The sequence below is a fragment of the Phyllobates terribilis genome, unplaced genomic scaffold (assembly GCF_046119375.1).
Source record: "Phyllobates terribilis strain yellow unplaced genomic scaffold, ASM4611937v1 Scaffold_12__6_contigs__length_324123572, whole genome shotgun sequence".
NCBI lineage: Eukaryota > Metazoa > Chordata > Amphibia > Anura > Dendrobatidae > Phyllobates > Phyllobates terribilis.
In genome coordinates, this window is record NW_027362772.1 from 83,598,992 (window position 1) to 83,623,278 (window position 24,287).

The 24,287-nt window shown below is 46.6% G+C and overlaps 1 protein-coding gene across 1 annotated transcript; it reads left to right on the top strand.

Annotated features, from left to right (window-relative positions):
* The first annotated feature begins 399 nt into the window (after positions 1–399).
* Positions 400–11,879, top strand: LOC141171707 (uncharacterized). The gene is made up of 6 exons (XM_073655358.1): positions 400–407; positions 674–989; positions 9,560–9,861; positions 9,945–10,152; positions 10,246–10,362; positions 11,736–11,879. Exons 1-6 carry the CDS (start codon positions 400–402, stop codon positions 11,877–11,879), a joined length of 1,095 nt encoding a protein of 364 aa, XP_073511459.1.
* Positions 11,880–24,287: the final 12,408 nt, after the last annotated feature.

Genomic DNA, 24,287 nt, shown 5'->3' on the forward strand with positions numbered 1-24,287 from the left:
CTGTGGCTTTCTCAAGAGGCAGAAAGATCGGTGTGCGCAAGGACCTTAAATATGTAAATTTTTGATCACGTGACGAACCACGTGACCAAACGCGCCATCATGACTTCCGCGAAATGACGCATGCGCCGTGGAGCCCCTGTCAGTCGGGTGCTGTCCGGCCGTCACACCCCCTCTGCATATGAAAACCACAGGCAGACAGGGGATAAAGACAGCGGGACGCACCCGAATGAGGGGGATCACACGGTACGCATGCGTACAGCGTCTATCAATGGGTCCACCATAAAGTGAATGGCACCAAGGCATATATATATATCTGTGGGAGCACAGGTTGCACAGAGGCCATAACAGTTAAGCTAGACACCGCATGGAGAGTAAACAGTACATGGCAATAAGACAAATATGGAAAGGTAATAACCACATAATTGCACATAATAAATTCCATTTTCATGGTAATCACTCTAATTACAGCATATATCAGAAAATAAGATGAATATATTAGTGACTCCAAATTTTTATATATCATGTCTCATACTAACATATGCCAAATATATAAATTGAAAATGCGCAGTATCAATATGCTCATAAAACAACATTATGCTCATCACAGTCAGACATAAATGTCTGATGCATTTGTTTTAAATGTACCTTTAACTTGTTTCTTATTTTGTCACAGCCCACAAACATGCAACACTGTAATTAAAGAGGAAGAGGATGATATCAGGATAATGTATTCAGATGAAGAAGACACTGATGAAAAAATAACTGAAGAAACAGGAATGGCATCTGAATGTGAACCTGAAGAAGAAGAAAAGGAAAACTCATCACTGGAGACAAAAGCAAGTGAACCCAAGATTTTATGGAGCAACTCCTTGAGGAAAAAAATGTCAGATTCTAACATGTATATGAAGCACTCCCTGAAGGCAGAACTTCTCTCCGGCTTTGTAAACTACCTTTCAAATACCCTATCCGTCCAGCGGCCCAAACAGGAGGTAAGAAAACTAGCATCAATAATACTGCACCCCTATATACTGCAGGACAGCCAGTTATTTTATATCTGGGATCACCATGGATATACACAGACAGGTTATACCTCTATATATGGCAGTGTAACCAATCACTCTCCACCCCTATATACTGCTAGTCAGTGTATATTCATGGTAAGCATTTATATATGAACTGGTTGTACTGCCATATATTGGGGTATCACTAGTGTTGAGCGATACCTTCCGATATCAGGAAATATCGTATCGGATTGGATCGGGCCGATACCCAAAAAGTATCGGATATCGCCGATTCCGATACCGGAAACCAATGCAAGTCAATGGGACACAAATACCGGAATGAAAATAAACCCTTTCTTTCCTTGTAGGTTAATTCTACATGAAGTAAAACAACTAAGAATAATGTAGAATGACATGAAAAGCCGGCAATTCATCAGCGGCATACACCGGTACCCGACAATTTACAACAGAAAGAATAGAGCTTCACACATAGATTAGATAGATAGAAACATGTCAGTCACATATATATGAAGTACAGTGACAGTGTTGCTTACTGTACTTGTCATTTAGTGTAAAGGATTTATTAAAAAAAATATTAGTGTTTTCGTGCACCGTCTCTTTAAAAAAGCCGGCCGGCAATTCAGCAGCGGTACCCGACAATTTATAACAGACAGAATAGAGCTTCACACATAGATTAGATATATATGTGGCTGACATGTTTCTATCTATCTAATCTATGTGTGATTCTCTATTCTTTCTATTCTAAATTGTCGGGTACGGATGCTGAATTGCCGGCCGGCTTTCTTAAAGAGACGGTGCATGAAAACACTATTATTTTTTTAAATAAATCCTTTACACTAAATGACAAGTACACTAAATGACAAGTACAGTAAGCAACACTGTCACTGTACTTCTTAGATAGAAACATGTCAGCCACATATATAAGAAGTACAGTGACAGTGTTGCTTACTGTACTTGTCATTTAGTGTAAAGGATTTATTTAAAAAAATAATAGTGTTTTCATGCACCGTCTCTTTAAGAAAGCCGGCCGGCAATTCAGCATCTGTACCCGACAATTTAGAATAGAAAGAATAGAGAATCACACATAGATTAGATAGATAGAAACATGTCAGTCACATATATATGAAGTACAGTGACAGTGTTGATTACTGTACTTGTCATTTAGTGTTAAAATAAAGGATTTATTTAAAAAAAAATTGGCGTGGGGTTCCCCTTAATTTTAGGCTCTAGCGGAGGTTAAGCAGACAGCTGGGGCAAATGTATGAAGCCTGGGAAGGGGGTAATACCCATGGAGCTTCCCAGGCTACTAATATCAGCCCCCAGCTGAATACCTAGCCTTTACTAGCTATTAAAATGGGGGAACCCCCCCAAAAAAATAACGTGGGGTCCCCCCTAATTTAATAGCTAGCACAGGCTAGGCAGACAGCTGGGGGCTGATATTAATAGCCCAGGAAGGGTGCCATGAATATTGGCCCCCTCCCACGCTAGAAACACCAGCCGTCAGCCGCCCCAGAAATGGCGCATCCATAGGATGCGCCAATTCTGGCACTTAGCCTCGCTCTTCCACGCTGCCCTGGTGCGGTGGCAGGGGGTAATAGGGTTGGGGTTGATGTCAGCTTATAATGCCAGCTGACATCAAGCCCAGGTTAGTAATGGAGAGGCGTCTATAAGACACCCCCATTACTAACCCCATAGTCAAAGTTAAAAGAAAACACAAACACCCAGAATAAAGTCCTTTAATTGAAATAAGCACACAATTCTTTATTGTTCTAAATTAAACCATACTTACCATCACGCCCATTCCAGCTGAAGCCAACGATCTCCTGCAATAAAAGTAAAATAATAAAGCAACCTCATCCTTACCTTTCCATGGTTCCCACGACAGCTTCAGCTCTGCTACATCGAGATGACAGGCTGGACCGCAGCAGAACGCTGCCATCCAGCCTGTCATCCCGCAGACACTGAGAAGCGCAGGCATGCTTGCGCTCCTCAGTGTCTCTCTGTGACGTCATCCAGATGAGCCGAGTTCATGTCCAATGAACTCAGCTCACCTCATGCACGTCACTGACAGCGTGGGAAAATTCTCACGCTGAAGTGCTGAGTGCAGGAGAATTTTCCCACGCTGTCAGTGACGTACATGAGGTGAGCTGAGTTCATTGGACATGACCTCGGCTCATCTGGATGCCGTCACAGCCAGACACTGAGGAGTGGAAGTATGCCTGCGCTTCTCAGTGTCTGCGGGATGACAGGATGGATGGCAGCGTTCTGCTGCGGTCCAGCCTGTCATCTCGATGTAGCAGAGCTGAAGCTGTTGTGGGAGCCATGGAAAGGTAAGGATGATGTTGCTTTATTATTTTACTTTTATTGCAGGAGATCGTTGGCTTCAGCTGGAATGGGCGTGATGGTAAGTATGGTTTAATTTAGAACAATAAAGAATTGTGTGTTTATTTCAATTAAAGGACTTTTTTCTGGGTGTTGTGTTTTTTTAAATACTTTACTAGAAATTCATGGTGGTCATGTCTAATATTGGCGTGACCCCATGAATTTCGGGCTTAGGGCCAGCTGATAATGCCAAGCTGGCCTTAACCCCTTTATTACCCAGTGAGCCACCGCACCAGGGCCCTGGATGAGTTGGGTACAGCGCCAGAAGATGGCGCTTCTATGAACGCGCCATTTTCTGGGGCGGCTGCGGACTGCAATTTGCAGCGGGTGGGGCCCAGAAAGCTTGGGTCTCCCTGCGCTGCGGATTCCAGCCCCCAGCTGCCTAGTTGTATCTGGCTGGGCACAAAAATAGGGCGAAGCCCCACGCATTTTTTTTTTAAATTATTTCATGAAATTCATGGAATAATTAAGAAAAAAAGGGCTTCCCTATATTGTTGTGTCCAACCAGGTACAAATAGGCAGCTGGTGGTTGGGGGCAGCCCATTCCTGCCTGCTGTACCTGGCTGGACACAAATATAGTGCGAAGCCCCACGTCAATTTTTTTTTAATTATTTCATGAAATAATTTTTTTAAAAAAGGGCTTCCCTATATTGTTGTGTCCGGCCAGGTACAAATAGGCAGCTGGTGGTTGGGGGCAGCCTGTTCCTGCCTGCTGTACCTGGCTGGACACAAATATAGGGCGAAGCCCCACGTCAATTTTTTTTAAAAAAAATCCTTTATTTTAACACTAAATGACATTTGAGGAGTTAATAAAGATGCAGTCCCTAAATTATTATTTATTTTTTAATTAATTTTTCCCAAAACTTTTGACGTGGGCTTCGCCATATTTTTGTATGCCAGCCAGGTACAGCATCCAGCTTCTATGAACGCGCCATTTTCCGGGGCGGCTGCGGACTGCAATTTTCAGCGGGGGGGGGGGGGAGCAGAAAGCTTGGGCCTCCCTGCGCTGCAGATTCCATCCCCCAGCTGCCTAGTTGTACCTGGCTGGACACAAAAATAGGGAGAAGCTTCACGTATTTTTTTTTTTTTAATTATTTCATGAAATTCATGAAATAATTAAGAAAAAAAGGGCTTCCCTATATTGTTGTGTCCAACCAGGTACAAATAGGCAGCTGGTGGTTGGGGGCAGCCCGTTCCTGCCTGCTGTACCTGGCTGGACACAAATATAGTGCGAAGCCCCACGTCAATTTTTTTTAAATCATTTCAGGAAATTCATGAAATAATTAAAAAAAATTGACGTGGGGCTTCGCACTATATTTGTGTCCAGTCAGGTACAGCAGGCAGGAACGGGCTGCCCCCAACCACCAGCTGACTATTTGTACCTGGCCGGACACAACAATATAGGGAAGGCCTTTTTTTCTTAATTATTCCATGAATTTCATGAATTAAAAAAAAAAAACGTGGAGCTTCTCCCTATTTTTGTGTCCAGCCAGGTACAACTAGGCAGCTGGGGGCTGGAATCTGCAGCGCAGGGAGACCCAAGCTTTCTGCCCCCCCCCGCTGCAAATTGCAGTCCGCAGCCGCCCCGGAAAATGGCGCGTTCATAGAAGCGCCATCTTCTGGCGCTGTACCCAACTCATCCAGGGCCCTGGTGCGGTGGCTCACTGGGTAATAAAGGGGTTAAGGCCAGCTTGGCATTATCAGCTGGCCCTAAGCCCGAAATTCATGGGGTCACGCCAATATTAGACATGACCACCATGAATTTCTAGTAAAGTATTTAAAAAAAACACAAACACCCAGAATAAAGTCCTTTAATTGAAATAAACACACAATTCTTTATTGTTCTAAATTAAACCATACTTACCGTCACGCCCATTCCAGCTGAAGCCAACGATCTCCTGCAATAAAAGAAAAATAATAAAGCAACCTCATCCTTACCTTTCCATGGCTCCCACGACAGCTCCAGCTCTGCTACATCGAGATGACAGGCTGGACCGCAGCAGAACGCTGCCATCCAGCCTGTCATCCCGCAGACACTGAGAAGCGCAGGCATACTTCCACTCCTCAGTGTCTGGCTGTGACGGCATCCAGATGAGCCGACAATGAACTCGGCTCACCTCATGTACGTCACTGACAGCGTGGGAGAATTCTCCTGCACTCAGCGCTTCAGCGTGAGAATTTTCCCACGCTGTCAGTGACGTGCATGAGGTGAGGTCATGTCCAATGAACTCGGCGCACCTCATGCACGTCACTGACAGCGTGGGAAAATTCTCACGCTGAAGCGCTGAGTGCAGGAGAATTTTCCCACGCTGTCAGTGACGTGCATGAGGTGAGCTGAGTTCATTGGACATGACCTCCGCTCATCTGGATGCCGTCACAGCGAGACACTGAGGAGCGCAAGCATGCCTGCGCTTCTCAGTGTCTGCGGGATGACAGGCTGGATGGCAGCGTTCTGCTGCGGTCCAGCCTGTCATCTCGATGTAGCAGAGCTGAAGCTGTCCTGGGAACCATGGAAAGGTAAGGATGAGGTTGCTTTATTATTTTACTTTTATTGCAGGAGATCGTTGGCTTCAGCTGGAATGGGCGTGACTGTAAGTATGGTTTAATTTAGAACAATAAAGAATTGTGTGTTTATTTCAATTAAAGGACTTTTTTCTGGGTGTTTGTGTTTTTTTTAAATACTTTACTAGAAATTCATGGTGGTCATGTCTAATATTGGCGTGACCCCATGAATTTCGGGCTTAGGGCCAGCTGATAATGCCAAGCTGGCCTTAACCCCTTTATTACCCAGTGAGCCACCGCACCAGGGCCCTGGATGAGTTGGGTACAGCGCCAGAAGATGGCGCTTCTATGAACGCGCCATTTTCCGGGGCGGCTGCGGACTGCAATTTGCAGCGGGGGGGGGCCCAGAAAGCTTGGGTCTCCCTGCGCTGCGGATTCCAGCCCCCAGCTGCCTAGTTGTACCTGGCTGGACAGAAAAATAGGGAGAAGCTCCACGTTTTTTTTTTTAAATTCATGAAATTCATGGAATAATTAAGAAAAAAAGGGCTTCCCTATATTGTTGTGTCCGGCCAGGTACAAATAGGCAGCTGGTGGTTGGGGGGCAGCCCGTTCCTGCCTGCTGTACCTGACTGGACACAAATATAGGGCGAAGCCCCACATAATTTTTTTTTAATTGTTTCATGAATTTCCTGAAATAATTTAAAAAAAATTGACGTGGGGCTTTGCACTATATTTGGGTCCAGCCAGGTACAGCAGGCAGGAACGGGCTGCCCCCAACCACCAGCTGACTATTTGTACCTGGTTGGACACAACAATATAGGGAAGCCCTTTTTTTCTTAATTATTCCATGAATTTCATGAAATAATGTAAAAAAAAAAACGTGGAGCTTCTCCCTATTTTTGTGTCCAGCCAGGTACAACTAGGCAGCTGGGGGATGGAATCTGCAGCGCAGGGAGGCCCAAGCTTTCTGCCCCCCGCTGAAAATTGCAGTCCGCAGCCGCCCCGGAAAATGGCGCGTTCATAGAAGCTGGATGCTGTACCTGGCTGGCATACAAAAATATGGCGAAGCCCACGTCAAAAGTTTTGGGAAAAATTAATTAAAAAATAAATAATAATTTAGGGACTGCATCTTTATTAACTCCTCAAATGTCATTTAGTGTTAAAATAATGGATTTATTTAAAAAAAAAATGGCGTGGGATCCCCCATAATTTTAGTCTCTAGCGGAGGTTAAGCAGACGGCTGGGGCAGATGTTTGAAGCCTGGGAAGGGGGTAAAACCCACGGAGCTTCCCAGGCTACTAATATCAGCCCCCAGCTGAATACCTAGCCTTTACTAGCTATTAAAATGGGGGACCCCCCCAAAAAAAATGACGTGGGGTCCCCCCTATTTTAATAGCTAGCAAAGGCTAGGCAGACAGCTGGGGGCTGATATTAATAGCCCAGGAAGGGTGCCATGAATATTGGCCCCCTCCCAGGCTAGAAACACCAGCCGTCAGCCGCCCCAGAAATGGCGCATCCATAGGATGCGCCAACTCTGGCACTTAGCCTCGCTCTTCCACGCTGCCCTGGTGCGGTGGCAGGGGGTAATAGTGGTGAGGTTCATGTCAGCGCCAGCTGCCATGAAGCCCAGGTTAGTAATGATGGGCGTCTATAAGACACCCCCATTACTAACCTACAAAGTGTTAAAAAGAAAAAACACACTACACCCAGAAAAAAATAATTTATTTGAAATAAAACACACAATTTTATTTAATTCTTAGTTTACTAAAAATAATAGTTACCTGTCCACGTTCCTGCGCTGATCTCCCATGCACAGCTGTCACATCTGGAGATGGTGACAGCTGTGCATGGCTGCTGTAAGCTCACACTGCCGGGAACACGTCCGCTCCCGGCAGCGGGAGCCACTGACTGAGGTCACCGGAGTGCATTCAGGCAGCGCAGCTCCGGAGACCTCCTTTACGGCACTGCTGTACCGTGGGAATTTCTCACGATACAGCAGGGCCGTAAAGGAGCTAACCGGAGCAGCGCTGCCTGAACTCCGGTGAACCCTTACGGCCCCGTCATTCTAGCGGCGGCAGCGGTTCAGAGCGGTCACATTCTATGTGGCTGCTCTGAACTGGAGATCTTCGTGGGACACTCGTGGACTGCTACGGAGGGGTAAGGATAAGGTTGTGGTTTATTATTTTATATTTTATTACAGGAGATCGATGGCTTTGGGGAATTAGGTGTCTAGGTGAGTATAGGTGTAGTTTTTTATTTTTTACTTTATTTTAGGTGGCGATCGGCGGGGACAGGTAATGTATGAACTAATTTCTTTTAGGTAACCACTGGCCACCAATGACATGTATTTAACATTTATTGGGGACACAGTAGGGCAATTTAAATAGCAGGATCAGTCTGATGGGAACTACTGCTCCCATCGAGCTGATCCTGCTGGCAGGAGTGGACGGGGGACAGACATAGGCCGATGGGAGTAGTAGTGTCACATCGGCCTATGTCTGCCTGCACGCACACACACCGCACACACCCGCACACATCGCACAGACACCGCGCACACCCGCACACCCCGCACACACACTAATCATGACGGGTCTGGGAGGTGAGGCTGACCTGTGCGGCCGTGGGAAAGTTCATGTGAGTTCATGCAGTCAAGCATGAACTCACATGAACCCTCTGAGGGCAACGTGGCGACTTCAAATGAACAGCTGATCGGCATCACCTGATACCTCAGCTGTTCATTTGAAATAACCGGCGGGAAAGCGCAGCACAGAACGGGAAAGCCGGCGGTGAAGTCTCTTCACTGCCGGCTTCCCCGCCCGGGTCCTTCGCTCCTTGGAGCTGCGCTCCCCGCCCGGTCCTAACTTACGATCGGGATGGGAGGTGGCGAGGGGAGCGGAGGATCGGGGTGGGAGGCTGCGGGGAAGCAGTATGGGGCTGTGTGTTTAAAAGCCAGCGGCTTTATACCGCCCGCCGGCTTTTAAACAATCAGGAGAATTCTCCCCCGCTGGGATGGCATTCTGATGACAGGCTGGATCGCGCTGCCATCCAACTTGTCATCCTTCACAGACACTGCAGAGCGCAGGCATTATGGGAACTTCCGATTCCGGTATCCGATATTGTAAAAGTATCGGAATTAAGTATCGGAATTCCGATACCGCGAATATCGGCCGATACCCGATATTACAGTATCGGAATGCTCAACACTAGGTATCACAGATCACAGCTAGTCAGTATATATCCATGATCCTATGTTATTCAATATATCTATCTCTATCTCTATCTCTATCTCTATCTCTATCTCTATCTCTATCTCTATCTCTATCTCTATCTCTATCTCTATCTCTATCTCTATCTCTATCTCTATCTCTATCTCTATCTCTATCTCTATCTCTATCTCTATCTCTATCTCTATCTCTATCTCTATCTCTATCTCTATCTCTATCTATATCTATCTATATCTATCTATATCTATCTATATATCTATATATCTATATATCTATATATCTATCAGTAAATTATGATGGGGTGACCATACTTTGCATTGGGGCTTTTAAGCTCTTGTGTTTACCTCTGAACCTAAGCAGTTTTTCATTATTTAATTTATAAGTCATGGTTTCATTATTATTAATTATATTTTAAATTATCATTTTCAGGCCGAGAATGTTGCTCGTCTCCTGTATTTTATGGACAATGATAAGCCATCAATGGACTTTGTTTTTAACATCCAGAAGACTAATGAATATTTTTCAAAGCTTCTGGAAATTGGCAACACTCATCAGACTGTCTTCAATTATTTAAAAAGTTTGAAGCGATTTCTTGACTATATGAAAAACTCCACTGATCTGATACACAAAGACAAGAAGGTCTATGATGCACTTTGTATCTTCGTTGATCAACTGGGTGTGTTCCAAAAGAGGATCAGCAAAGGGATATCTAAAGAAAATGTGGCAAAGAAGTGAAAAAACTGGTCTAAAACACATTTTTCAATTACGTATTCATTCATTCAATATCCGTTCTCATTCCTATTTCTTTTCACAGACAGAAATGTTTGAGATATGGAACTCAGACACCGGAGCAGCTAGAAAACATCCTGACAGTTGCAAAACCTACTTTTATGCACGTCTTAAGGCTGGCAAAAGAAGGGGGAAATCTACATGTGGACGAAAAACTGACAATTCTTCAGTATTTGGAAGCGCTTCTCATTGTCAGAAAGCTGCAGAGACCTGGTGTCGTTCAGCATATGACGGTTAGGAGCTTTCAGCTTTGTATTGCTTATGTAAATGAATGATGGAGGGTTGTGTTTTTTTTAATTAATGTATGTTGTTTTTTGATCTTACAGGTCGATGAGTGGAAAGATAGAATAACTAAAAAGGATCATGTAGGTATCACTGTGTATGAGCACAAGACAGCGGCAAATCAGGTGGCAACAGTCATTTTAACTAAAGAAGAGGAAAGCGTAAGTATATTACAGCTCTGTATGCCTTTCTCTCTCTGTATGCCCCCCTCTCTCTCTGTGCCCCCCTCTCTCTCTGTATGCCTCCCTCTCTCTGTGTGCCCCCCTCTCTCTCTGTGTGCCCCCCTCTCTCTCTGTGTGCCCCCCTCTCTCTCTGTGTGCCCCCCTCTCTCTCTGTGTGCCCCCCTCTCTCTCTGTGTGCCCCCCTCTCTGTGCCCCCCTCTCTGTGCCCCCCTCTCTCTGTATGCCCCCCTCTGTGCCCCCCTCTCTCTCTGTGCCCCCCTCTCTCTGTGCCCCCCTCTCTCTCTGTGCCCCCCTCTCTCTCTGTGCCCCCCTCTCTCTCTGTATGCCCCCCTCTCTCTCTGTATGCCCCCCTCTCTCTGTGCCCCCTCTCTCTGTGCCCCCCTCTCTCTCTGTATGCCCCCCTCTCTCTCTGTATGCCTTTCTCTCTGTGCCCCCCTTCTCTCTGTATGCCTTTCTCTCTGTGCCCCCCTCTCTCTGTGCCCCCCTCTCTCTGTGCCCCCCTCTCTCTCTGTGCCCCCCTCTCTCTCTGTGCCCCCCTCTCTCTCTGTGCCCCCCTCTCTCTCTGTGCCCCCCTCTCTCTCTGTGCCCCCCTCTCTCTCTGTATGCCTTTCTCTCTCTGTGCCCCCCTCTCTCTGTGCCCCCCTCTCTCTGTATGCCCCCCTCTCTCTCTGTATGCCCCCCTCTCTCTCTGTATGCCCCCCTCTCTCTCTGTATGCCCCCCTCTCTGTGCCCCCCTTCTCTCTGTATGCTCTTCTCTCTCTGTGCCCCCCTCTCTCTGTGCCCCCCTCTCTCTGTGCCCCCCTCTCTCTGTGCCCCCCTCTCTCTGTGCCCCCCTCTCTCTGTGCCCCCCTCTCTCTGTGCCCCCCTCTCTCTGTGCCCCCCTCAATCTCTCTGTGCCCCCTCTCTCTGTGCCCCCCCCTCTCTCTCTGTGCCCCCCTCTCTCTCTGTGCCCCCCTCTCTCTGTGCCCCCCTCTCTGTGCCCCCCTCTCTCTCTGTGCCCCCCTTCTCTCTGTGCCCCCCTTCTCTCTGTGCCCCCCTTCTCTCTGTGCCCCCCTTCTCTCTGTGCCCCTTCTCTCTGTACCCCTCTTCTCTCTGTGCCCCTCTTCTCTCTCTGTGCCCCTCTTCTCTCCCTGTGCCCCCCTTCTCTCCCTGTGCCCCCCTTCTCTCCCTGTGCCCCCCTTCTCTCCCTGTGCCCCCCTCTCTCCCTGTGCCCCCCTCTCTCCCTGTGCCCCCCTCTCTCCCTGTGCCCCCCTCTCTCTGTGTCCCCCTCTCTCTCTGTATGCCTTTCTCTCTCTGTGCCCCCTCTCTCTCTGTCGTTCTTTATTTTATTTTTTTTTCATTTTCTATTCCAGTGGTTTGATATCTACTTTGATAAAGTGAGGCCCACATTCTTGAAGCCAAACAAGGAAAATAAGAGATTTTTTATTTCATCATCTGGAGAAAAAAGGCAAAATACTCCATCAGATATGGGTTCAAGAATACACACAGCTGCCTAAAGGCAAAATACTTCTACAGATATGGGTTCTAGAATACACACAACTGCTTAAAGGCAAAATACTCCCACAGATATGGGTTCAGGAATACACACAGGTGCTTAAAGGCAAAATGCTCCACCAGATATGGGTTCAAGAATACACACAACTGCTTAAAAGCAAAATACTCCTACAGATATGGGTTCAAGAATACACACAGCTGCTTAAAGGCAAAATACTCCCACAGATATGGGTTCAAGAATACACACAGCTGCTTAAAGGCAAAATACTCCACCAGATATGGGTTCAAGAATACACACAGCTGCTTAAAGGCAAAATACTCCACCAGATATGGGTTCAAGAATACACACAGTTGCATAAAGGCAAAATACTCCACCAGATATGGGTTCAAGAATACACACAGCTGCTTAAAGGCAAAATACTCCCACAGATATGGGGTCAAGAATACACACAGCTGCTTAAAAGCAAAATACTCCACCAGATATGGGTTCAAGAATAAACACAACTGCTTAAAGGCAAAATACTCCACCAGATATGGGTTCAAGAATACACACAGCTGCTTAAAGGCAAAATACTCCACCAGATATGGGTTCAAGAATACACACAGCTGCTTAAAGGCAAAATACTCCACCAGATATGGGTTCAAGAATACACACAGCTGCTTAAAGGCAAAATACTCCACCAGATATGGGTTCAAGAATACACACAGCTGCTTAAAGGCAAAATACTCCACCAGATATGGGTTCAAGAATACACACAGCTGCTTAAAGGCAAAATACTCCATCAGATATGGGTTCAAGAAATACACACAGCTGCATAAAGGCAAAATACTCCCACAGATATGTGTTCAGGAATACACACAGCTGCTTAAAAGCAAAATACTCCACCAGATATGGGTTCAAGAATACACAAAGCTGCTTAAAGGCAAAATACTCCACCAGATATGGGTTCAAGAATACACACAGCTGCTTAAAGGCAAAATACTCCACCAGATATGGGTTCAAGAATACACACAGCTGCTTAAAGGCAAAATACTCCACCAGATATGGGTTCAAGAATACACACAGCTGCTTAAAGGCAAAATACTCCACCAGATATGGGTTCAAGAATACACACAGCTGCTTAAAGGCAAAATACTCCACCAGATATGGGTTCAAGAATACACACAGCTGCTTAAAGGCAAAATACTCCACCAGATATGGGTTCAAGAATACACACAGCTGCTTAAAGGCAAAATACTCCACCAGATATGGGTTCAAGAATACACACAGCTGCTTAAAGGCAAAATACTCCACCAGATATGGGGTCAAGAATACACACAGCTGCTTAAAAGCAAAATACTCCACCAGATATGGGTTCAAGAATAAACACAACTGCTTAAAGGCAAAATACTCCACCAGATATGGGTTCAAGAATACACACAGCTGCTTAAAGGCAAAATACTCCATCAGATATGGGTTCAAGAATACACACAGCTGCTTAAAGGCAAAATACTCCACCAGATATGGGTTCAAGAATACACACAGCTGCTTAAAGGCAAAATACTCCACCAGATATGGGTTCAAGAATACACACAGCTGCTTCAAGTCAAAATACTCCCACAGATATGGGTTCAGGAATACACACAGGTGCTTAAAGGCAAAATGCTCCACCAGATATGGGTTCAAGAATACACACAGCTGCTTCAAGTCAAAATACTCCCACAGATATGGGTTCAGGAATACACACAGCTGCTTAAAGGCAAAATACTTCACCAGATATGGGTTCAAGAATACACACAGCTGCTTAAAAGGAAAATACTCCAATAGATATGAGTTCAAGAATAGTGTTGAGCCACCCCCGTAGTGTTCGAGTTCGGTTCGGTTCGTCGAACACCCGTGTGTTCGTCGAACTGTTCGTCGAACACCTTCGAACACCGTTAAAACCAATGGCAGGCAAACAAAAACACATAGAAACACATAGAAAACACCTTCAAAGGTGTCCAAAAGCTGACAAACTGCTCAGAAGACATAACTAACACATGGAAAAGTGACAAGTACATATAGTCATGCGAAAATAAAAGAGGTGGAGGAGTAAAAGGAGGGGGAGACACAGATATAGGCATGTCATGCCCTTCTAAAATCCAAAAAGTGAGAAGCCGACACGGCCAGTCCGCTCCTGCCCGTGCCACCTCAGTGTCGCCGGGTTTGTGCCAGAGCCGCGGTGAACCCTGACGGCCAGCCCCCCTCTCCCAATACTGGTGCCTGTCCGCTGGTGGGTCGAGAGAGCCCCCCTGTGGTGGAGGCAGCTCTAAGCTTTTTAATTTAAATTGTCTCTCTAATTTGAATGAATACACTTTAAATCCATTTACAAGGATCTATTGGAGGGCAAGTCTCATGCCAGCAGCCGCGGTAATTCCAGCTCCAGTAGCGTCCACTAAAGCTGCTGCAGTTAAAAAGCTTTTATAAGGATCGAGCTCGGCTGTCCACCGCAAGGCATCCTACTGCCAGTCCCAGCCCCTATGCCTTGGGGTGCCTCCTGATGCTCTTCACTAAGTATCCCATGGTCCCGAAGCATTTCCTTTGAAAAAATTAAGTGTCCAAACTACAGGTGGTGTAGCTTGCTTAACAGCCGGGATAATCCGCTGACTAGCAGACACTGCTACTAGGCACAAAGTATTTCCTGGGCTAGATGCAGTTAAAAATTTGTAATTAGATACTCTCGTTGGATGCTGAGAAAGCATTCCATAGAGTCTCCTGGCACGCCATATATGATTCTCTTAAAAAGCTTGGGGTAGGGGTCTAGGGGACCCTTTTATAGCCAAAATCACGGCCCTGTATCGCAATACGTCACCTAGGCTGAAGATAAATGGAACTGTAGCACCCTGAGGGCTCGGTTGCTACAGACGTATTGCACCTCACCCAGAAGTGTGATATCTCACTCTCAGGTAAGGATGGAGTGTGGATCAGGACCCGACACCTGCATGCATTACACCACATTGCCGTGGGGCAGGGCGACCAATATGCCCCTGAGATGGGCACGACAGTCCCTGTCCCTGGCTGGAGTGGGGGGAGGGAACACTGAGGAAGGGGAACCCTGTAGTGCAGGAGCAGGGAGGAAGCAGTTCCTGGGTGCATTGAGAAGGGAGTATAAAAGGTGGGCACCATCTTAGTTCAGTGCAGAGAAGTCTGAGCAGAAGTGGCAGGGAGCAGGGGCTCTGCATGAGCTCTGCTCCGGAGGCGGGCCTAGTAACAGAGGCCCAGGCCTGGAAGAGGGAGAAGGAAGGAAGAGGAGCGGAGAAGGCTCCAGGAACGAGGAATGAAGGGATCCCAGGGGTGCGGACGGGCGAGTCGCCACCGCACGCCCGAATCCACCTGCGTGGAGGGGTCAGGCCAAAGGGGGGAGACCGGTCCCCGAACTAGTGGAGGCAGGAAACGACCCTCAGCTAGAAACCGGAGGCTCTGACATTTTATGTGGCGCAGCCCCTCGCTACACCCGCTAGGAAGGCACCACATAGGGTCAGGGAAACTGGCGCCAAGTTTACCAAGAGGAGGCCCGAGGCAGCCGGACAGAAGGGTTGGTAAGAAAGGCCAGACAAAGGACACACAAAGGGGGTCCTGTGAAGCACTCCAAAGTTATCTGGGAGTTGTCTGAGCCCCTCACCTGGTGAGCACAGTACGACGTGGGCAGCCGTTACCTGCAGACGTGGTCTGGATAATAAGAACTGTGAGTAAAGGCCCTGGACTGCATCACTGACTCCGTGTCGTTACTGCTTCTGCCCTGCACCATCACCCCCATCCTCCGCATACACTGCCCTGAGGCTATACTCCTCCCGTGGGGAGTTATGCTACGCTCTGCTGCACCCACAACACCAGCCTCAGCGGTCTGCCCTGTAGCGGCGGTTCACTCTGACCGCAATCCACGGGTGGCGTAGTCGGACATTTAAACATCAAAACCACATAAATAGTTCCGCCACTGGTTTGACCGCCCTGAGCCACGGAACCGGCTCGCCGCCACGAAAACTACAACCACCAGCATCCACCAAAAAGGGTCCAGCTCCGGGTGTCCCAAGGCCCAGGGGGTGCGTCAGAACATTTTCAATCACCTTTCACAATCACCAATGGGACAAGGCAGGGATGTCCTCTGTCCCCTCTCTTATACATCCTAGTGACGGAGCACCTGCTCTCATCAATTCGCCATAACCCCAATATTAGGTGGATTGAGGTGGGAGGCACCGAGTACAAGTGCTCTCTATTTGCTGATGATGTCCTAGTATATATCACTCAATCACATATATCCATCCATGCTTTTATGGCTGAAATAGATCACTTTGTTACATGGTAAAATTTTAAAATCAATGCAGCGAAGTCTGAGGCCCTCGATGTCTCCCTCCCCAAATCCATATAGGATTCCATCCAGTCCAACTTTCCCTTTGCCTGGCCCTCACAGGGTATCAAATACTTAGGAATTCCTATTCATAGAGACCTCTATGAATTATCTTAATTTTGGGCCCTTTATTGAACAATTCCATACAGACCACGGTTGGCAAGTTAGAACTGTAAGATTCACTACGTGAACCACTGGTGTTTTGTGGAAAAGCACATGTACACTGCGTTCCAAATTATTATGCAAAAAGTGTTTAGGAGTGATAAGGGAAGAATTTGTTTGTTTGTCAGTTAAACTTATTGATGGTGATGTGTGTCAGGGCTCTTTATATCACTGTAAGCAATTGCAGACACCTGTGCTAATTAGTTTGGCAGGTGTGTCCAATGAAAGGCAAGACTACTTAAGAAGGCTGTCTCACATTATTAAGCAGCCTACATTTTCTGCCAAAATGGGAAAGAAAAAGGATGTGTCGGCTGCTGAGAAGCAACAAATTGTGGAGTGTTTAGGTCAAGGCATGACTACAATCAACATTGTGCGATGATCAGGATGAAGTGTCTTGGCAATCAAGAAGTATGTAGCTGATTCACAGTACACACGTGTGCGTGCTGATAAGGGCAAATTGAGGACTCTTTCCTACAGGCAATTACGTCAGGTTGAAAGAGCAGCGGCAAAAAAGCCTTGTCATAGCAGCAGACAAGTTTTTGAAGCTGCTGGTGCCTCCAACGTCCCCCGAACAACAAGATGCAGGGTCCTTCAGAGGTTTGCAGCTGTGCATACGCCATCCTGTCGACCTCCTCTATCCACTTCACACAAGCAGAAACGGCTCCAGTGGGCCAAACATTACATGAAGACTGATTTCAAAACTGTTTTGTTCACGGATGAGTGCCGTGCAGCGCTCGATGGTCCAGATGGATGGAGTGGAGGATGGCTGGTTGATGGACACCCCACGCAAACACGGCTACAGCGCCAACAAGGAGGAGGTGGAGTAATGTTTTGGGCTGGAATCATGGGGAGAGAGATTGTCGGCCCCTTTAGGATCCCTGAAGGCGCTAAAGATGAACTCCATAATGTATGTGGATTTTCTCAAACAGCACTTCCTGCCATGGTTCAAGAAGAAGAACCGTGTATTTCACAGCAAGATCATTTTTCTGCATGATAATGCACCATCTCATGCTGCACATAAAACATCTGCATCTCTGGCTGATATGGGCATAAAAGGGGACAAACTTATGGTGTGACCCCCATGCTCCCCTGACCTCTACCCCATTCAGAACCTTTGGAGCATCATTAAAAGGAGTGTCTATGATGGCGGGAGGCAGTTCACATCTAAGCAACAGCTCTGGGAGGGTATTCTGTCCTCATGCAAAACAATTGAAGCAGAAACCATCCAAAACCTGACAAATTCAATGGACGAGAGAGTTCAGAAGCTCCTTTCGAACAAGGGGTCCTATGTGAAAATGTAACATCACCTAGAATAAAGTTTTGAGTTGAAAACTGTTTGATTTCAGTTTCTAACAACCTGCTAATGCTTATAATTTCAAAAATGACCATTTTTTTGGTCTTTATTAAAATGAAAAGGTTGATCGAAAAGTTTGGGGGATCTAAGAGTGTGGCAACCCAGTAGTCATGATTACTTCGAATTCTGACAATATGAGGGTCATGCTGCAGGTAGTGCAGCAAGAAGGCACTTATGTGTCTTGCGCATCTCGGAGCCCCAAAATTATTTCCGGGCTAGATGCAGCTAAAAATTATTTTTAATTTTAAATCTGGTGGAGCTTATTATAGATGGCCTAATAGGATCAGTGCTGCACACTGCTACAAAGCCCAAATTATTTTCCAGTCAAGATACAGATAAACATGATTAGTAATTTGAAAGCTTAAAACGGTTGGTAGGGTGATTTTAACCAATCATCAAGCTTTTACTCTCCCCAGGATGACACAGGGGTAGAAAAGTCGTTTCGGATCCATGATTTGTTCATCTTTATGAACGTGAGTCTGTCTACATTATCAGTGGAGAGCCGCGTGCGCTTATCTGTCAGCACACCACCAGCAGCGCTGAACACACGTTCAGACAGAACGCTGGCTGCGGGGCATGACAAGATCTCCAAGGCGTAAGTTAGCTCTGGCCATTTATCCAGATTGGAAGCCCAAAAAGAGCAAGGGTCCAGTGACACAGTCGTGGCTTCAACGTTTACTTGGAGATACTCCTGTACCATCGTCTCTAGGCGTTGACTATGTGTCAGACTTCTTGTCTCCTGTGGCCTTGCAAAGGATGGGCTAAAAAAGTGGTGAAATGATTCCGCAAAATTGATGTTACCAGCAGATACTGTGGTTCTGTTACGGTTTGAGTGCTGAACACTTGACGGTCCCACGGTTGGCAAGTTGGAACTGTGAGATTCACTACGTGCACCACTGGTATTTTGTGGAAAAGCACATGTAAGATTCTGCAACAGTCTCTGCTGATACTCCTGCATGCGTGCATCCCTTTCTATGGCAGGAATAATTTCGGCAAATTTACTTTTGTACCGGGGATCTAACAGTGTGGCAACCCAGTAGTCAGGATTATTTCTAATTCTCACAATTCGAGGGTCATGTTGCAGGTAGTGCAGCAAGAAGGCACTCATGTGTGTTGCGCATCCAGGAGCACCAAGTCCCTGTTGTGTTGGTGGCGAGGTAACAATCATGCTTCCTTCCTCTGTCCTCTCCCCCCAACCTCGCACAACAGAAATGTGATCAAGGTCTCCCTCATCTGATGAGTCTTCCATCAGTTCGTCCTCCACTTCTTCCTGGGCTCCTGCACCTTCCTCACTAGTTTGGCTGCTACCATGCGCCCTGGTAAAACCATCTCCCCCACCCTCACATGCCTGCCGCCTTGGTGCTGCCGACCGTCTGGACCTTGCAGATGTTAGCCCTTCCGCATACAACTCCTCCTCCTCTACTTCCTCCACCTCCTCTTGTGCCACCACCTGACTCCGAATTCTGTTTAACATGTGCTCCAGCATGTAAATCACCGGAATAGTCATGCTGATAATGGCATCATCAGCACTAAACATCTTCGTCGCCATTTCAAAACTGTGCAGAAGGGTGCATAGGTCCCTGATCTGAGACCACTCCTCCAGCGTGATTTGCCCCACCTCTGGATCTCGTTGGCCCAGGCTATACGTCAGAACATATTGCACCAGGGCTTGTCGGTGCTGCCACAGTCGCTGCAACATGTGCAGAGTTGAATTCCACCGGGTAGGCACATCGCATTTTAGCCGGTGAAGTGGCAGGCCCAACGACTTCTGTAGAGATGTAAGTCGCTGAGCTGCGGGATGCGAACGGCGGAAGTGAGCACACAGCGACCGTGCCCTCTGCAGAAGGCCATCTAGTCTGGGATAGTGGGCTAAAAATTGCTGGACAACCAGGTTCAACACGTGAGCCATACAAGGCACGTGTGTGACATTGCCCCGGCGAAGGGCCGCACCCAGGTTTGCAGCATTGTCGCACACGGCCTTCCCTGGTTTCAGGTCCAGTGGAGACAGCCATTCATGAAATTGGTTCTCCAGAGCTGACCACAACTCCTCAGCTGTGTGACTCACATTTCCCAGACATTTCAAAGTAAAAACCGCCTGATGACGTTGAGCCCTACTGCCAGCATAGTAAGGGGGTGTGCAGGATCCCTTCTGCGCAGTTAGAAAGCTTGTGGCATGACCAGACAGGCTTTGGGTGCAGGTGGAAGACCGAGAGGAGGTTGAGGAGGCAGAAGCAGTGGAGGAACTTTGACATAAAGAGGATTGACGCACAACTCGTGGGGACGGCAAGACTTGGACAGCAGCCCCTTGTCCTGCTGTCACCATAGTTACCCAGTGCCCAGTCAGCGACATGTAACGCCCCTGTCCATGCCTACTCGTCCAAGTGTCTGTGGTGAAATGCACCCTGTCACACACAGAGTTTCTCAAAGAAGCGGTGATGTTGTGTGCGACATGCTGGTGGAGCGCAGGCACACCTTTCTTTGAGAAGTAGTGCCGACTGGGCATCTGGTACTGGTACATAAGGTCTCGAAAATCCTCTGTGTCCACCAGGCGGAAAGGCAGCATTTCTGTAGCCAAGAGCTTGCAGATGGTGAAATTCAACCTCTTAGCTTTCTCATGGCTAGGAGGAAATGGTCTTTTACTTGTCCACATCTGAGGGACTGAGGGCTGGCTATTGTGCTTAGACGGGGTTGATAAGGGTGTCCCCGGCAAACTGCCGGTCTGTGAGGAAGATGCAGGCGGACATGTTAGGTTGCCTTGATCCAAAGGTGGTGCTATCGATGTCGGACAGCGCTCAACACCAGCTGGTGTTACCACCTCCAAAGAAAATGATGACCTGCCAATCACGCTGGCTGTTGCGGGTAAAGAGGTGGCAGGTCTGCGCCCCAAAACAGGTGTGACTGCTGTCCCCCCAGTCACAGAGGATGAAGAGGCCGCGGATGCACAAGATATGGCAGACGGTGGTTGGCCCGGCCGGCTAGGCCGCATTGTAGCACACTGAGCTTCCCACTGCAACTTATGCTTCATGTCCATGTGCCGGTTCATGCATGAAGTACTCAAACTATGTATTTTTTGGCCTCTACTTAGCTTTTGCTGACAAATGTTACAGATAACACGAGTTGGGTCATCTTTATCGATCTGAAAAAATGCCCAGGCTATGCAAGGCTTAGCACCTATGCGACCTGAAGAGCCACCACGACTTGTGGTGAGAGGCAGAGTTGTGTTTGAGGATGCAGTTGTTGACGTGCTTCCAGTACTACGTCTCTGTCCAGGAAGGCGCAACCTGACCTCGTCGTCACTAGCATCTTCCTCCACCTCCTCTGCTGACCTCATCTCTTGGCTGACTGTGGGTTGACAGTAAGTGGGATCTCCAACCTCATCATCATCACCCTGTGCGTTATCACACCCGTCGTCCTCAGAGCCAACCTGTTCCTGCCCTGACAAAAAACTAAAGTTGTCGCTCCAATCAGGTATTTGAGTCTTATCATCGTCTTCCTCATTGTCTCCACCAACAGGAGTTACAGTTTGGGAATGAGGGTCTACATTATGGTCAGAACCTTCTGCGTCTGGTCCTGGATCCGACTCATAAAGATACTGGGCATCAGTGCAGATCATTTCCTCGTCTGGATTCACAGAAGCGCTGGAGTCGACCTCTGATTCCCAGGCTATAGTATGAGTAAACAGCTCTGCAGACTCAACCATCTGTTCTACCTCATACTCAGATGGGCAGCTGGAGATTTGGGAGCTGTGAGGAAGCAAGTGCGATTTGGGTGACACCTTTGAGGACTGGAGTATTTGTGATGTTGAAGTTGATGTGGAGGAGAGCCCACTTAAAGGAGCACTTGATATCCGTTGAAGCACCTGCTGTTTTTGTGCCTCATCTGGAATTTGTAGCGATTGGCGTGGCCGTAAGAAAGGGATCTTATCACATTGTCCGCTAAAAGAAGTAGACATTTTAGTTTGGCTGGAAGATGGTCTTTCTTCTGCAGATGTTACTGTTGCTTTAACACCTACCCCACGGACACAACCTTTTTTCCCCTTCCCAACACGCCTATTCCCCTTTCCACCAGCAGCAGGCCTTTTTCCACTCATTTTGGTGGTTAACTAATTCACAACTCTGGAGCTGTTTGCACAAAAAAACAATGGATGGTAACCGAGCAGAGCTGAGTGGCCAAACTGTGGTATTAGGCCAAAACTATTGGCTGGGTTAGATGCAGAAAAAAATTATATTCAATTTGCAACCTGATGGAGGTCAGTATAGATGGACTAATACAACAAGTCCCACACACAGCTAGAAGCCCAATATTTTTTCAGAGGTAGATGCAGAAAAAAATATATTCAGTTTGCAACCTGATGGAGGTCTGTATAGATGGACTAATACAACAAGTCCCACACACAGCTAGAAGCCCAATATTTTTTCAGAGGTAGATGCAGAAAAAAATATATTCAGTTTGCAACCTGATGGAGGTCAGTATAGATGGACTAATACAACAAGTCCCACACACAGCTAGAAGCCCAAATATTTTTTCAGAGGTACTGTAGATGCAGATAAAAATTATTTTTAATTTGCAACCTGATGGAGGTCAGTATAGATGGACTAATAGAGAAAGTCCGACACACTGCTAGAAGGCCAAATATTTTTTCAGAGCTAGATGCAGAAAAAAATTAGATTCAGTTTGCAACCTGATGGAGGTCAGTATAGATGGACTAACAGAGAAAGTCCCACACACTGCTAGAAGGCCAAATATTTTTTCAGAGCTAGATGCATACAAAAAATTATTTTGAATTTGCAACCTGATGGAGGTCAGTATAGGTGGACTAATAGAACAAGTCCCACACACTGCTAGAAGGCCAAATATTTTTTCAGAGCTAGATGCAGAAAAAAATTATATTCAGTTTGCAACCTGATGGAGGTCTGTATAGATGGATTAATAGAACAAGACCCACACACAGCTAGAAGCCCAATATTTTTTCAGAGGTAGATGCAGAAAAAAATATATTCAGTTTGCAACCTGATGGAGGTCAGTATAGATGGACTAATACAACAAGTCCCACACACAGCTAGAAGCCCAATATTTTTTCAGAGCTAGATGCAGAAAAAAATTATATTCAGTTTGCAACCTGATGGAGGTCTGTATAGATGGATTAATAGAACAAGACCCACACACAGCTAGAAGCCCAAATATTTTTTCAGAGGTACTGTAGATGCAGATAAAAATTATTTTTAATTTGCAACCTGATGGAGGTCAGTATAGATGGATTAATAGAACAAGTCCCACACACAGCTAGAAGCCCAATATTTTTTGAGAGGTAGATGCAGAAAAAAATATATGCAGTTTGCAACCTGATGGAGGTCAGTATAGATGGACTAACAGAGAAAGTCCCACACACTACTAGAAGGCCAAATATTTTTTCAGAGCTAGATGCAGAAAAAAATTATATTCAGTTTGCAACCTGATGGAGGTCTGTATAGATGGATTAATACAACAAGTCCCACACACAGCTAGAAGCCCAATATTTTTTCAGAGGTAGATGCAGAAAAAAATATATTCAGTTTGCAACCTGATGGAGGTCAATATAGATGGACTAATAGAATGATGCTATGCCCAAAAGATTTTACTTCACTAGGTGCAGTAAAAAATTGGTATTCTATACACAGGTGGTATATCTTGCAACACAGATAGGCTACTCCACTGACTAACACTCTGCAATAGGCCAAAAAGGATTAGCTTTGCTAGATTCAGCCAAATGCTGTGAAAAAAACTTGCACAGCACTGGCACAGACCTGCCTGGCAAAAACTGATAGGAACTGATGTAACCTAGTCCTGAAAAGGACTGCAATTACAATTAGTCTTTACTCCCACAACCTATCTATTTAAGAGCACAGACCTGCCTGATAAAAGTCGTAGGAAATGCTGTAACCTAGTCCTTAAAAGGACTGCAATCACAACTATTCCCTACTCCCAAGCTATCTGTAGATTTGTGCGAAAATTGGCTTGAAATTAACAAGGTATAGCGCACACAGCAACAGCGGTGCAGTCTAACACGCAGCTGCAGCAGTGAGAAAATGGTGGCGACGGGGAAAATGGCTTGGTCTTATAGGGCAAGGACATGTGACATACACTGCCAATGACACATGCCCTTGCTTGTGTGAAAAAAAGCACTTCGCTCCGTGTGTGCGCTTGCTGATAGGCTGACAGATTGCACCTCCCCACTGCAAATGCGGGAAAGAGAAAAAAAAATGGAGATCTTCATTGTTCCTGCAGAGATCCATCCCCTGCCCCTCCCCCCACCCCGCTGTACACTCAAACTGCGTATTAACATTAATTTTCATCATTACTGAGAAAAAATCCAGTTATGATTTTGGTGCACGAACAGTTATCGAACATAACCTCGAACAGCCGAATTTTTCTCAAATTGTTCGTGTTCGCCGAACGGCTCGAACACCGCCCAAAACAGCTCGAATTTGAGATTGGCGAACAGTTCGAGTAGAACAACGCTCATCTCTATTCAAGAATACACACAGCTGCTT